The 15,737-nt window shown below is 33.2% G+C and overlaps 1 protein-coding gene across 3 annotated transcripts; it reads left to right on the plus strand.

The window, feature by feature from the left end:
• Positions 1–1,117: 1,117 nt before the first annotated feature.
• On the plus strand, positions 1,118–8,080 carry LOC111298852 (phosphoenolpyruvate carboxylase-like). Of its 3 annotated transcripts, none has more exons than XM_022893548.2 (11): positions 1,118–1,231; positions 1,616–1,838; positions 3,182–3,573; positions 3,708–3,792; positions 3,917–4,139; positions 4,313–4,416; positions 4,505–4,592; positions 5,033–5,187; positions 5,674–6,672; positions 6,763–7,149; positions 7,495–8,080. In XM_022893548.2, the coding sequence occupies exons 1-11, from the start codon at positions 1,224–1,226 to the stop codon at positions 7,789–7,791; spliced, it is 2,961 nt and encodes a 986-aa protein (XP_022749283.1). In that variant the 5' UTR covers positions 1,118–1,223; the 3' UTR covers positions 7,792–8,080. The 3 variants fall into 3 exon arrangements, with proteins under 3 accessions (XP_022749283.1, XP_089603005.1, XP_022749284.1); XM_089746879.1 differs by lacking the exon at positions 1,118–1,231 and adding an exon at positions 1,232–1,506; XM_022893549.2 differs by lacking the exon at positions 1,118–1,231 and adding an exon at positions 1,232–1,331.
• Positions 8,081–15,737: the final 7,657 nt, after the last annotated feature.

The following is a 15,737-nucleotide window of genomic DNA, read 5'->3' on the forward strand; positions in this document are numbered from 1 at the left end:
TAAAAATTAATATCATTAGAAACAATCTATATAATAATTTTTTGATAACGTCGTGTAAACTTCATTAGTGCATATAAAAAAGGAATTCTTATTATTATTACTGTTATTTTTTTGCACAGACTCTCCTAATTTGCTAATTTCATAATATCAAATATCAAATTAACAATTATGTCGATTATAATTTGGTAATACAAATAAAATCCAAATTCTAAAAAAAAATTTATTTAAAATTGTTAATATTTAAATTATAATAACTAAAATTATATTTAACAAGTCAAGTTGAAAAACGTTTTTTTTATTTATTTCTTTTAGTTGACCACATATTACAATTAGCATTTTACAATAATTCTTTTTAAATTTAAAAAATTAATCCAAGCTTTTATTTTTTTATTATAATCAATCAATCCCTTAAATAATTATATACATTTAATTAAACTTTTATTTATACGAAAAAATTAGTACTGTTAATTTTTTATCAATTAAAATAAATTTTTATATGACATTAATAAAATAAATAAAAATTTATCATGTAACACAAATAATAAATGTAAAAATTAAATAAAATAATTTTTTTCTATTTTATCAATTCATTTATCTAAGATATCTCTAATAATTTAATTGATTATAATTCAGAGATTGATTAATTACATTTTGTCATGTGATTACATAAGAGTTCAGTTGAGTTAAAATAAAAAATTAAAAGCTTAATTAATTTTAATAAAATATTAAAAATTTAAATAATTATTAAATTATAATTTAAGTATTTTTTATCTTTTAATTTTATTTTTTATTATAATATTATAATTAATCAAATACAATTAAAAATTATGCAGTGATTCAACACGAAGTTCTATATAATATTTTTAAAAACTCTTGCATGGTAGTTAATTATGATTATTAATTAATTATATTATAATAATGATAAATATAATGCTTTCAAAATTATGTTTGAAAAAATAACAAAATTACTTATTAAATAAATGTAAAATAGAAGCATCCTTGAAAGCATATTCGAACAAACCAATCCCACCGCAAACTAAATTTGGAAAAAAGTATAAGGAGAGAGGACAAACAAAAGTAAGTTATTTTGTTCATTTTGGTTCTCCCTTCTTAGTCTTCGACATCAATTTCAACACTAATTTTTGCCAATAAAAAAAAAGGAAAAATTTGATGGGTAGCTGACTACTTTTTTCGTCTATAAATATTTGTCTTCCTTTGTTCACATGCTCTTGTAACTCTCTCTCTCTCTCTCTCTCTCTGCCATTTTCCTGTTTTTTTTTTCTTTCTTTTTCTGATCCAAGTTTGGGTTTTTCTAAGTTACTCAGATTCAGGTACCTCATTGTCCATATCTTTACTTGAATATCCAAAAGCGGGTCTTTCTCAAAATCATTAAACTTTCTACTCTGTTTTTTTCCTTGTTTAGAAAGACTCAAATTGTCTCCTGAAATTATGCCTTGTTTTTTGAATTATACATGGCTTTTCTATATCAAATCTTCGATTTTATAGGTTCTATTTTTCTGGGTCTTAATCAGATTCTGTGGCTATTTTATATATCCAATCCTTGATTTATGCTTTTTGGTGTATTGGTAATTTGATCATGTTTTTTTATCCACAGGGAGGATAAAAAAAGACTGAAGGCTTATTTTTTGAGTGGGGCAATGGCGAGTAATAATAATTCTAGCAAGATAGAGAAGTTGGCTTCCATTGATGCGCAGCTACGGCTTTTGGTTCCTGCTAAAGTGAGTGAAGATGATAAATTGGTGGAGTATGATGCTCTGCTTTTGGATCGGTTTCTTGATATTCTTCAAGACTTGCATGGCGAGGATCTTAAGGAAACGGTATGTCATTCTTCAGTTTCACTTTTGTTTTTTTTTTTTAAATTTGATTTTTGATAGTTTGGTCAATGCCATTGTTTTTAAACACTTTACTTTTTAACGAGAAAGGATAGTGATTTCTGCTCTGAAATTTTTTATGTTCTTTTAATTGTATATAGTGGAGTATGACTATTGTTAAAGTGGGTTATCCAACGTCCCATCACGTGTAGTGGATGATAAAAAAAAGCTTTTCATGGGACAAATTAAGAAAAGGTAACGGAAAATCTTAGATTCTGATATCGTGTTAAGCATTTAACCTAAAGCCAGTTGGTGGTAAATGAAGGGGTCCAATCTAAAGGTTGCAAGAAATTGAAAATTTATTAGATGTGAGATAATTCATTCTAACGGACCTTATCACGTGTAGACGAAAATGGAAGAAGTTTTCCACCTAACAAATTAGGAAAGGACAATGGAAGGAAGATCTAGAAAAATCCTGATAGGAAAAGGCAATGAAAAAAAAATCTTGACTCTGATACCAACCCTATGACAGTAAGTGAAGGGGCTCAACCTGAATATAAGACTACAAGAAATTGAAAATTTATTAGATATGGAATAATCCACTTTAATAGGCTTCTATCACGTAGCCTACACACGTGTTAAATTGAATTATCCCACATCTAATAAATTTTTAATATCTTGTAGTTTTATATTCAAGTTGGCCCCTTCACTTACTGTCAATCTTCACTTATTGTCAATTGGTTGTGGGTAGGATGCTTAACATGGTATCAGAGCCAGATCATGTGGAAGGCTTCTTCTATCTTCGCCTGCATGTGATGGGGATCTATTAAAATAGGTTATCCCACCTACACGTGATGGGAGCTTATTAAAGTGGGTTATTCCACATCTAATAAATTTTCAATTTCCAGTAACTTTATATTCAGGTTGGGCCCATCCACTTATTGCCAATTAGTTTTAAGTTGGATGCTTAACGAGTGTTTGGTTGGAGACATAAACATATTTTTTTGTTGAAAGGATGATGAATGCTCATGGTAGTATTTTTCATTATCAATTGATTGTACATTGAATTATGGAAGTTTCATATTTGGATTACATTGAAATTGGAGGTCTTTTTCAATTTGAAAATTTTCTGGTTTCTGCATAGCTCAACTCTTCACTGAGGAGATCAGAGGGCATATAGTCATATATTGGGTTGGTTTCGTAGATCCTGAGAGGATTTATATGTCTTACTTTCAGACTTTTAGTTCACTGTTTATTTTGTGGAAGATGCTATATAAAAAAACTTGTTCTTGAACTTTTTGCTGTGATTTACAGTGATAAAATTGTATTTTTCTGTTTGATTTGTTTAGGTTCAAGAATGTTATGAACTTTCTGCCGAGTATGAAGGGAAGAATAACCCCAAGAAACTTGAGGAGCTGGGAAATGTTTTGACCAGTTTGGATCCCGGTGACTCTATTGTAGTAGCTAAAGCTTTCTCCCACATGCTTAACTTGGCTAACCTGGCTGAGGAAGTTCAGATTGCTTACCGCCGAAGGATAAAGTTGAAGAAAGGTGATTTTGTTGATGAGAACTCTGCAACAACTGAATCAGACATTGAAGAAACTCTCAAGAGACTTGTGGTTGATCTGAAGAAGTCTCCTGAGGAAGTTTTTGATGCTCTTAAGAATCAGACTGTGGATCTGGTCTTCACTGCTCATCCTACCCAATCAGTTCGTAGATCTTTACTGCAGAAGCATGGAAGGTTTGATGCTTAATGCCTTTTTATTACATCTCAACAAGTACTCTGATGAAGAAATTTCAATTCGAAACCTACTTCAATTCACTAATATGTTTCTGATTCTAAAGAATCATTTTCTGCACTTTTCATATGTCCAGGATAAGGAATTGTTTAGCACAGTTGTATGCTAAAGATATTACTCCAGATGATAAGCAGGAGCTTGATGAGGCTCTACAGCGTGAGGTAAATCACGTTGTCATGATATTTGTTTATATGAAAATAAACTTGCTATCCCTGTTCCACAATTTAAAAAAAAAAAAAAAAAACTTGCTCTCTCTGATTTTGTTTCGGTTCTGTTTCCATGTAGATTCAAGCTGCATTTCGTACAGATGAGATTCGAAGGACCCCTCCAACTCCCCAAGATGAGATGAGGGCAGGAATGAGCTACTTCCATGAAACAGTATGGAAGGGTGTCCCAAAATTCCTGCGGCGAGTTGACACTGCTTTGAAGAACATTGGAATTAATGAACGTGTTCCCTATAATGCACCACTTATTCAATTTTCTTCATGGATGGGTGGTGATCGTGATGGTATGGTCCTACTTGAATAAAAAATGCTAAAAGACAGTACCTTCTAGTTCAAAAGTTTCTTTTTTTTTTTTTTTTGGTTAATTGGTTAAAATTGGAGGTATTCAAATATCTTATGGGTTTTCAATGTTTTCTTGATATATAATTTTTCAATGTTTTCTTGATATATAATGCAGGCAACCCAAGGGTAACACCTGAGGTCACAAGGGATGTTTGCTTGTTGGCTAGAATGATGGCTGCCAATCTGTACTATTCCCAAATTGAGGATCTGATGTTTGAGGTACTTAGCTTGCATCATCTAACACATTCTATAGAGCTTTATTTGAAGGACCCATTTTAGGCCAATTCTTATTGATGTTTCTGTGCAGTTGTCCATGTGGCGCTGCAGTGATGAGCTTAGTGTTCGTGCAAAAGAGCTTCATAGATCCTCGAGAAGAGATGCTAAACACTACATAGGTATACTTTGGAAATATGCTGGTTTCCATTTTGTGTGCATTTTATTCTAAATCTAGATGATGCACTTGCTACATAAGTAAATAGCTTTTCTGAATGGGTTTTATGTGCATTTCCCTTGATCATGTAACAAAAACCTAAGTTATTGTTTTGTTATGATTTTTGCAAGTGCTTTCAAAATATATTTTGAAGTATTTAGAAGACCTTTTTCCCTCTTTCAAATTCCCCATGAAGGGACAGAATTCTTCAAGAGTGTATGTTTTATAGCATGCCCAAGAACACATTTAGACTTTAGGGAAACAAAAACTTGACCTGCATCTCTGACAATATTTCCAATGCCATGTGATGATTTATTTGACTCAGAAATGGTGGTTTCTGTAATATTTTGTTCAGTTGATCTCTTGTTATTGGTTCAGTTCTCATTGATGTTACTAAAAATGCAGAGTTTTGGAAACAAGTTCCTCCCAATGAACCCTACCGTGTTATTCTTGCTGATGTTAGGGACAAACTGTATCAGACACGTGAAAGGTCTCGTCAAATGTTATCTCATGGTATCTCTGACATTCCAGAGGAAGCAACTTTCACTGACATTGAGCAGGTCTCTGTTTGTTATCATATATCATGGTCCTATTATTAGTTTGGACTCCACCTATTTTTCACGAGTGAAATAGAGATTTACCATTACATTTCCTCCTTGACTATATGTGGCCTTTTTAATAAATGGACAACAACTAGCGTTTCCAATTTCATGGTTCTGCTCTATCTGTAGTTTTATATGCTGGGACAGCAATGTTTTGAACCTTTAGTCTAACTTCCATTTCACTTTTTCTGCCCCCGTTGCAATGTCTTCTCTTACAAGGAATGAATTGTTGCCATTAAGTATAAAACAGTGGCAAATAAGAAAGGGAAAATCCCCTTGCCAAACAACATAGAAAATTTTGGATTTTGTTTTGAAACGCGTACTAGGTCACTCTCAAGTAATTATTTTGGTCATGATTTTAAATAGCCTTTTCTTATGTCTATTTTTTATCGTAACCTTTTCTTAACTGGCCTTGACACTAATTAAGTCTTAAATTTTATGCAGTTTCTGGAACCTCTTGAACTCTGTTATAGATCACTTTGCTCTTGTGGTGATCGAACAATTGCTGATGGAAGCCTTCTTGATTTCTTGAGGCAAGTGTCAACTTTCGGCCTGTCACTTGTCAAACTTGACATTAGGCAAGAGTCTGATCGCCACACAGATGTCATGGATGCCATTACCAAGCACTTGGAAATTGGTTCCTATCGGGGGTGGTCTGAGGAACAAAAGCAGGAGTGGTTATTATCTGAGCTAAGTGGCAAGCGCCCATTGTTTGGTCCTGATCTTCCTAAAACAGAAGAAATTGCTGATGTTTTGGACACGTTTAGTGTCATAGCAGAGCTTCCAGCAGATAACTTTGGAGCATACATCATTTCGATGGCAACTGCACCTTCTGATGTTCTTGCTGTTGAGCTCCTGCAACGTGAATGCCATGTGAAGCAACCATTAAGAGTTGTTCCACTATTTGAGAAGCTTGCAGATCTGGAGGTTGCACCTGCTGCTTTGGCTCGGCTTTTCTCAATAGATTGGTACAGAAATCGGATCAATGGCAAGCAAGAAGTTATGATTGGTTATTCTGATTCAGGTAAAGATGCTGGTCGTCTATCTGCTGCCTGGCAGTTATACAAAGCTCAGGAGGAGCTTATAAAGGTTGCTAAGCAATTTGGTGTGAAACTAACAATGTTCCATGGTCGTGGTGGAACTGTTGGACGAGGAGGTGGTCCCACCCATCTTGCTATATTATCTCAACCGCCAGAAACTATTCATGGGTCACTTCGTGTTACTGTTCAAGGTGAAGTTATTGAGCAATCGTTTGGAGAGGAACACTTGTGCTTTAGAACACTTCAGCGTTTTACAGCTGCCACACTTGAACATGGTATGCATCCACCAATTTCACCGAAACCAGAATGGCGTGCACTGATGGATGAAATGGCCATTGTTGCTACCGAGGAGTACCGTTTGATTGTCTTCAAAGAACCTCGATTTGTTGAATATTTCCGTCTTGTAAGTGAACTTGTATTATCATTTCTTTGCACTATCTAAATTAATTAAAAGTTATTTTCAATTGAATAATACTATTTCTTTTGGTTGTAGGCTACACCAGAGTTGGAGTATGGTAGGATGAATATTGGTAGCCGACCATCAAAGCGAAAGCCAAGTGGGGGTATTGAATCTCTCAGAGCAATCCCATGGATCTTTGCCTGGACACAGACAAGGTTTCATCTTCCTGTTTGGCTTGGCTTTGGAGCAGCATTTAAATATGTCATTCAGAAGGACATTAAGAATCTCCATATGCTGCGGAAGATGTACAATGAATGGCCTTTCTTCAGGGTGACAATTGATTTGGTTGAAATGGTCTTCGCAAAAGGAGATCCTGGGATAGCAGCCTTATATGATAAGCTACTTGTTTCTCAAGAACTATGGTCATTTGCAGAGCGGTTGAGGACCAACTATGAAGAAACTAAAAGCCTTCTCCTCCAGGTAAACTCACTAGGAAATGTATTTGGATTTTAAAATCCAAATCAAAATCACCCTTCAAATATTTGGTTACCAAGCAGACCATTAAATTTTTCTTCTTGGTGCTATTTTGCCAAAAGAAAGTTGATACTTGAACTTTGTTTAAATTTACTTGATCTTTTTTCTCAAACCTGAAAAGTAATTGCAAATTTATGCTAAATTCATATCCTGCAATGACACTCGAATTCTGTCAGATTGGTTGCATCTCTTTGACAATTAATGACAATGGGCCAATATGGAGTGCTTTGAACCTATTGCTAGAAAACTCAGGCAACTTACTCTTTTACTCTTTTTCTCTTCTATTTCCAGATTGCCGGGCACGAGGATCTTCTTGAAGGGGATCCATACCTGAAGCAAAGGCTGCGGCTGCGTGATTCATACATCACAACACTAAATGTTTGCCAGGCCTACACACTCAAACGGATCCGTGATCCAAATTACAATGTGAAGTTGCGGCCACATATTTCGAAAGAGATTATGGAATCAAGCAAACCCGCAGATGAACTTGTGAAACTGAACCCGACAAGTGAGTATGCCCCTGGTTTGGAGGATACCCTTATATTGACTATGAAGGGTATTGCTGCTGGCATGCAAAACACTGGTTAAACCCACTTCCTACTCCATGCTTTACAGATTTTGTCCAGAGAACAAGAATTATGCATGAAAGACAGATGCAGCTTCAGCGTAAAGCTTTCTTGTAGTTAAAAAAAATAAAAAAGAAGTGGATGCTATTTAAATAATCCGGCATAAGGTCAAAGGGTTGGTGACCCATATAAACCGTATGACTATGTTTCCGTGCTTAGACTCTTTTCTCCAGCCACAGGCCGGATCGGAATGAAACTCCATGGAAACTGATTAATTATGTTTCAATAATGCCCTTGAGGCTTTTGGTTTTCGTGTGTGGTCTAAATTTTAGCTTATTGATAACCTGCAGCTTGTTTATGCATTTATATTCCTTTAAGCAGTGGTTGAGATTTGATCCTCAACATTTGCAATAATTCTTCTTCTTTTATCTCTACATTTTACTAATACTGATGCTATTTATCATCACCAATGGCTTGACAAAGAAACTGAAGAATGGATGGTGAGATATGTAGGAGTTTGTTGTTACCTTGATGAACAATTCTTTTCTGAATCAGCTTTTATATTATGTTACAAGTTGAATCGAAGAAGGCCATGGGTGCCCAATTATCTAAGTCATTTAGTAGTTTTTTTTTTTTTTTTACAGTCAGTATATATGAATCAGCATGTTAATTATTTTTTGGGAGAATTGACAATTGGTATAAAAACGAATACAGAACGATTACGAAAGGATGTGGTTACATGGAGAAATACAATTTTACAGCCTTTTTCTAGATTCTAAAATTTATTTCTATCTTTTTTCTTTCTTTTTTTCTTATCTTTATTTCTGAAATTTCAGCTATTAGAACCTTGAATTTTTACAGAAGAACTTGAGTTGACAGTAGTTCAATTGAGTAGCATCATTCTTGGTATCAAATCCTCGGATCTTGGTAATGACAGAGGGTACGACAACTAGGTTGCAGAGAGATATGGGCCATATACAAAAGGAGTTGGAGAGGGTGGAGGTTAAACTTGACACCTCTATTAAATAGCTTAATGATAAGATCGATTCCTTTGCAAAAGAAATGCGTGGCATGTTTGAGAACAATAGATAAAGTTCACTTCAAGAAGTTGAGATGGGAGATTCAGCAGCACCATCAGATAGGAAGCAGAAATTTGTTATGGGTGATGTTGAAGGTAGTAGGGTCATTATTCGTAGACCTTTTCCCATTAGTGAAGCACATTAGTGAAGCAAAGGAAGTAGCAAGGGTACCAACAAAGTACTCTAAGTAGGAATGCCCAAAATTTGTTGGAGATAATTTTAGGGGATGGTTATTGAAGATTGAATAGTTTTTCAAAGCTGATTGAACTCAAAAAAATGAGAAAATAAGGACTATGATGATGCATTCAGAAGGCCAACCCTCATAGTGGCATTAGAAGTTCATAAATAATTAAGGAAATATTTAATAGGTAAGCTGGCTCACTTATGTTATTGAGATGAAGAATAGATTTGCTAAAACTGAGTTTTTTGATCTTATGTTAGAAATAGTAGTGTTAAAGCAAAACAATACTATTGATGAATTTTATAAGGAGTTTAAGAGTTTACTAAATTTACTTTCAATTTCTGATGACAATGTTCTCAGTATATTTTTTGAAAAATTGAATCTTGAGATTTTTAAGCCTGTTAGAATGTTTTATCCTAAATTTCTAAGCCATGCTCATCAATTGGCCAAACAGATGGAATCCCTAATATAAAATGTGCCTAGAAAACTTTACAAGATTCCTATAACAACCAATCCTATATCCCATAATAATCCTTATACCTCCAAATCTACATTACCCCATTGTTGCCAACCTCAAAAGAATCATTTTTTAAATTACAACCAACCTACTAAATCAACAACCCCTATAAATACCTACAAAACACAACCAATAAACCTGAGTCAACTATAGTAAAATCCAATGTTATCAAAATACTGACCTGTGAGGAAAGAGATGACAGGAGGAAGAAAGGACTTTGCATGTGGTATGGGATTAAGTTTACACCATGCCACAGGTGTGTTAAGGCTTAATTGTACTAGATGTTTATTGAGGAAAGCCAAGATAATATTAATGATACTAAAGAGTTATGTGACTATGTAGATAATATAGAGGAGATTGGAGATGAAGACCATGAATTATAGAACAGGCATGTCATTTTCCTACATACTTTAATTGGAGTTGAAGGTCATAAGACCATGAGATTATATGGTCAAATCAATAACCAATCAGCAGTGTTCTTGGTAGACTCCAAAAGTACACATAATTTTATTAATCAATCCTTGATTAAGAAATTAGGATGTAGCACTCAAAAGATTGGTAGAATCAATGTCACAGAAGATTGGTGAAATCAGTGTCATTATAGCTAATGGTAACGAATTATTAACTCAAGATGTATGTAAAACATTGATTTGGGAGGTTCAAGGCCTAATCCAACATACTGATTTCTTTATTCTACTTTTAATGGGCTATGAAGCAGTACTTAAGGTGCAATGGCTCTAAACACTAAGGCCTATTTTATGAGATTTTTTCTTGTTTACCATGCAATTTGCTATAGCTAACAATTAGTACAAATTGTAAGGAATAAAAGTTGCTCAGGTACATATGGCTACAAGCAAACCGTTTACTAAGTTGAAGGTGTTAGTAAGACAAGTGGACTAATAATGACATTTGGTATTGGAGTTTATCAGGCTTGAAATAAGTTACACCAGTTTAGTCAACAAACTAATTTAGCATGTGATTTGCAAGAATTGTTACTATGATACTCTATGATATTTGAGACACCTACAAATTTGCCTCCATCAAGGCTTCATGATCATAAGATACCTTTGATAAATGAATCTCAACCTGTAAAGATTAAGCTTTACAAGTAGCCAATTGTACAAAAAAATAAGATTAAGAATATAGTAATAAAAATGAAAGAGGCTGGAATTATAAGAGACAGTAATAGTTTATTCGTATATCCAGTGGTTCCAATGAAAAAGAAAGATGGCTCATGGAGGCTTTGTTTGGACTATAGGCAATTGAACAAAATCACATTTAAAGATAAGTTTTTCATTCTTTTAGTGAAAGAGTTGTTAAATGAATTATCTATTGTTTGCTGGTTCTCCAAGCTAGATTTTAGATCTGGTTATCATCAAGTTCGAATGGATCTTGTAGATATTCATAAAACAACCTTTAGGACTCACTAAAAGGCATTATGAGTTTTAGTCATTCCCTTTGGATTGACTAATGCACGTTCTACATTTCAAAGCTTGATGAATAATATATTTCAACCTTTTTTTAGAAAATTTATATTGGTGTTTTTTGATGATATCATGGTTTATTCATCAAGCTGGAATGATCATTTAGCACATTTGCAGTAGATGTTTGATGTTTTAGTTAGCAACCATTTATTTTTTAAGCTTTCAAAATGTGACTTTAGTGTTACTCAGATTGAGTATTTAAGGCATGTGATTAGAAAAAGGGTAGTTACTATGGACAATACCAAGGTTGAATGTGTTAAACAGTGGCCAATTCTTGGGTTTGTTAAAGAATTGAGAGGATTCTTGGGCCTCACTAGGTATTATCACAGGTTTATTAAGGGATATAAAACTATTACGAAGCCACTGATTGATTTATTGAAAAAAAAATACCTTTAATTGGCAAGAACTAGAAACAATAGCTTTTGAAAAGCTCAAGAAAGCAGTAATATTAGCTCTTGTTCTAGCACTGTCAGATTTCAACTCAACTTTTATATTTGAGTCAAATGCTTAAAGTTGTAGAATTGGTGCTTGTTGAGCCAGAATGATAGGCCAATTGCTTATTTTAGCAAAGTTTTATCTCTTAGACATTAGGCACTGTCTGTTTATGAAAAAAAGATGTCGGCCATATTAGTTGCAATAAAAAAATAGAGTGCTTATTTAACTAGAAGGCATTTCTACATAAAAACAGATCACCAAAGTCTCAAATTTTTGTTAGACTAGAAAACAAATACGCCTATTCAACAACTTTAGGTTATCAAGATGATAGGATTTGATTATGAACTTTTTTACAAAAAAAGCTCTACCAAATGGTAGTTGATGCTTTTTCTCAAAATCTTGTAGCCTTGTTATATGCTTTATCTTTTATAACTAATGATCTAATGGCCAAGATTAAATAGTCTTGGTTAAAAGATTCAATGTTGATACATTTATTGCATAAGCTCAAAAATAACCCAAGACAATCTCTTAAGTACACTTGGCAAGCAAGTCAGTTGATAAGGAAGGAAAAACTTATGATGGGAGTTAATTTTGAGTTAAGGAAGGACTTATAGATATTTTTTCATAATTTAGTAGATAAAAGGCATTTTAGAGTAAAGGTAACTATGAGGAGAATAGCTAATGTGGTATATTAAAAAAGAATGAAAAAGGTAATCTGACAGCATGTTAAAGAATGCATAATTTGTTGGAAATGTATTCATGAAACTATCTCTCCAGGTTTGTTACAACTTTTACCAATTTTTAATAAGACATGGGCTAATGTGTCTATAGATTTTATACAAGGGTTGCCTAAGTCATTTGAGAAAGATGTTATAGTAGTGGTAGTAGACAAGTTAAGTATATATGCCCATTTAATTATACTGGCTCATGCTTTCACTGCTATTACAGTTGTTTAAGCCTATCTAGATAATATATACAAGTTACTTACTACCATTGTTTTTTACAAAGATAGGCTTTTCACTAGTTCATTTTGGAATAAATTGTTCAAATTATTGGAAACTAAGCTAAAAATGTCCATTGCTTATCACCCTCAAATAGATGGACAATCTGAAGTGCTCAACAAAATGTTTGAAGACATATCTAAGGTATATGATAAGACAAAAACCTAAGCACTAGTGGAAACAAATCTCTTTGGTAAAATGATAGTATAACACTAGTTTTCATACTTTCATTTAGACTACACCATATAAGGTAGTCTATGGTCAACTTGCTCCCATTCATCAACCATATCTGCCTAAAGATTCTAAAATGGATGAAATGGATAGAAGTTTGTAGGCAAAAAAGGCCATAATCAAACTTTTAAAATTTCATTTGAATAGGGTTCAAAATAAAATAAAGCAATAAACTGACAGACATAAGGTTGATAAGCAATTTGAGACGGTGATTTAGTTTATGTTAAGCTCTAGCCATACAGACAATAATATATTGTTAACAGATTTTGTCTTAAGCTAGTTGCTAAGTACTTTGACCTTTATAAAGTGTTGGAAAAAATAAGACCTGTCGCCTACAAATTGGAATTGCTTGTTGAAGCCAAAAGTCATCCTATTTTTTATGTTTCACAATTGAAGAAGCACATTAGAAAGGTTCCAACATAATCTAATCTTCTTATGATTGATGTAGATGGAATGGTGACCAAGAAATCAGTGACAATTTTAGATAGAAGATTCAGTAAGAAAAGAGGCAGAGCAATCACAGAGGTTTTAGTATAGTAGAGTAACAGTTATATAAAAAATGCAACTTAGGAAAGATTATATGAGCTATAAAAAAAGTTTTCTTGCTTCAATCCTTTAGGACAAAGATTATTTCGATGGGGAGGTAGTTGCTACAATTTGAATTAAATAAGGCTATGCAGGCTCAATTATCTAAGTCATTTAGTAGTCATTTTTCACTGATGCAAATCAGAAACTATTATATCGAGGTAAGCTTAGAACAGGGAAAAAATAAGAGAGAAGAAGAAACAAAAAGAAGAAGAGAGAAGAATATTAGAGAGGAAAGAACATCTGTAAATTTTTTATAATAGAATGTCTAATATAATGCCATTGTCCTTTCTTTTGTTCATATTAACAACCTAACAATTACAACTTGAAATTCTCGAAATCATAACACACATACACTCATTTTCTACCTCTCCATACTTGAGTGGAGTAATAGAATTTAGCAACTTAACAAGCCTTACTAAGGTATAGGCCTTACATACAGTAAAATAACCTGGCATTAAAATAAAATAGCTGAAACATAATTAAAATCTAATAATATTTGACCTAAAACAATACTCCCACCATGAAGAACATCTTTGTCCTTAAGGATTATAGCTTAAAACTGTTGCTCCAGTTTAGCCAAGCATTCCCAAGTTGAGTCTTTAGGTTGGCTACCATCATTTGGCTTATTTTTTACAGCAATAAGAACACCAGTTAGGTGAATCATAAAAATTACATAACAATTAAAAACAACACCCACTACAACAATCTTTTAATGATGAGTTATTATGGTAGAGATTTGTAATTCTTGAACAAAACTGTCACCATCATCTGGATTACGAAGGCATAAGACACAGTTATTCTTGAAGAAAGTTTTTAGTTTCCTCACCATAGGTGGCTATTAGCCTATTCTTCTTTAGCTAGCTAGCAATCATTTTTTTCATTCCAAATAAGCATATTAACTTTAACACTTTCACTTGTTTTCCAAAGTAATGTCTTCCCTTGGCTCTTGCTTTCTTAATTCTCCCACCAAAGTAATCTCAGTATAAACAAGCCAATGAGTAATATAGATAAAATGTTTGGCATAATTAATGCCATAAAAACATCTTTCTAACATCTATGTAGCTCTAAATACTTGCATATAGCAAGGTGAATTTTAAGAACAAATCCATCTAGGATATAAGCATCCTGGTCTATTGAAACCTTACCTTCACGACTCTGTGGATAAAATGTATATGGAACTCCAAGAAGTTTCCAAATTATGATACCACAATCCCAGTTGCAGTCTTTTATTGTATTAGAATATTGAAGCTTCACATGGATTTTAGCACCATTTTTCAAGGAATTTTTGTCTTCATACAGGAATTCAATCCATTTATCCATATTGTTCCCTCTTAAGAGATCTTTCACAGGTATATATATTCTTTCGATGACTACTTCAACTAAAGAAATTCTTCGCATAATTGTTTCCTGAGCAAGCATCATTTTACCATTTACACTACCATTATAATACAAGATTGAAATATCAAATGTATCATCATTAGGATCAAAGACAGCATGAGACTTTTCTTGATGCTTTTTCATATGAGATGGCAGAAGTAGTAAGCTCATTGATTATTCCCTTACCATCAATTTTCTTTATCTCGTTCAACATAAATGTTCCAATTTGGCTATAAAAATATTATTGTCATTTGTTTCAACCTACATACCTCTATTAAGAGCTTGATAATCAAACACTTGGTTCCAAAAAGTGTATCAATTGAATTTGTCATAGCCTGATGTTTTGTAGGATTTTTTACAAGTAACTCTCCCATGTTAGTTTCCATAACTTCAATCGAGCATGGAAGTTTGGTCTTAATATTGCAACCATCAATATTAAGAGTCAGCCTTCTTCCAAATATGATAGCATAAAAAGCATTTTTAGCATATTTGAGCTCTTTTTCCAAATTTGATCCAGTATTAAAACTAAAACTTTCATCATATTTAAGATTATTTTCATATATTTCTAACACCATTTCCCAAGTTATTGTTAAAGTAGGATAGAGCCTTGTTTTATTGAAAAAACCTTTTGAAAAGGCAATGATAAAAACCCCACTATAACTTAAGCAAGCTTTGTAGTTATAGCTAAAGTCTCACCAATTCCATGAAAAACAATAGAAAATGAAACTAATTTTCCAAGACCAACCAACCTAACTCTTTTAGAGCCAAGGTCAATAGATCTAAAAACTATCGATTGTTCAATTTTTCATTCTTTCTCAAAGAGTTGCCTCAGCAACATAATGGTGGCATCTAAGTAAGCAAAAGGTATTACATGAGGTGGCTTTGTCAAGTCATTGCCAAACACATAAATGGCTTGCACATAATTGGTAATAGCTTCTTGAAGACCTCCAAGATTAACAACCATTAAAATTTTACCATAATGCACCTTTCTATCACTTGTTGTTTTAATCAAATAATAAGCATAAATATCAAAGATAAACATGACACTTTTACTTTTCAACCCCATTACCAAAAG

Source organism: Durio zibethinus, chromosome 18 (assembly GCF_047325235.1).
Source record: "Durio zibethinus cultivar Kanyao isolate XHJ-2024 chromosome 18, ASM4732523v1, whole genome shotgun sequence".
NCBI lineage: Eukaryota > Viridiplantae > Streptophyta > Magnoliopsida > Malvales > Malvaceae > Durio > Durio zibethinus.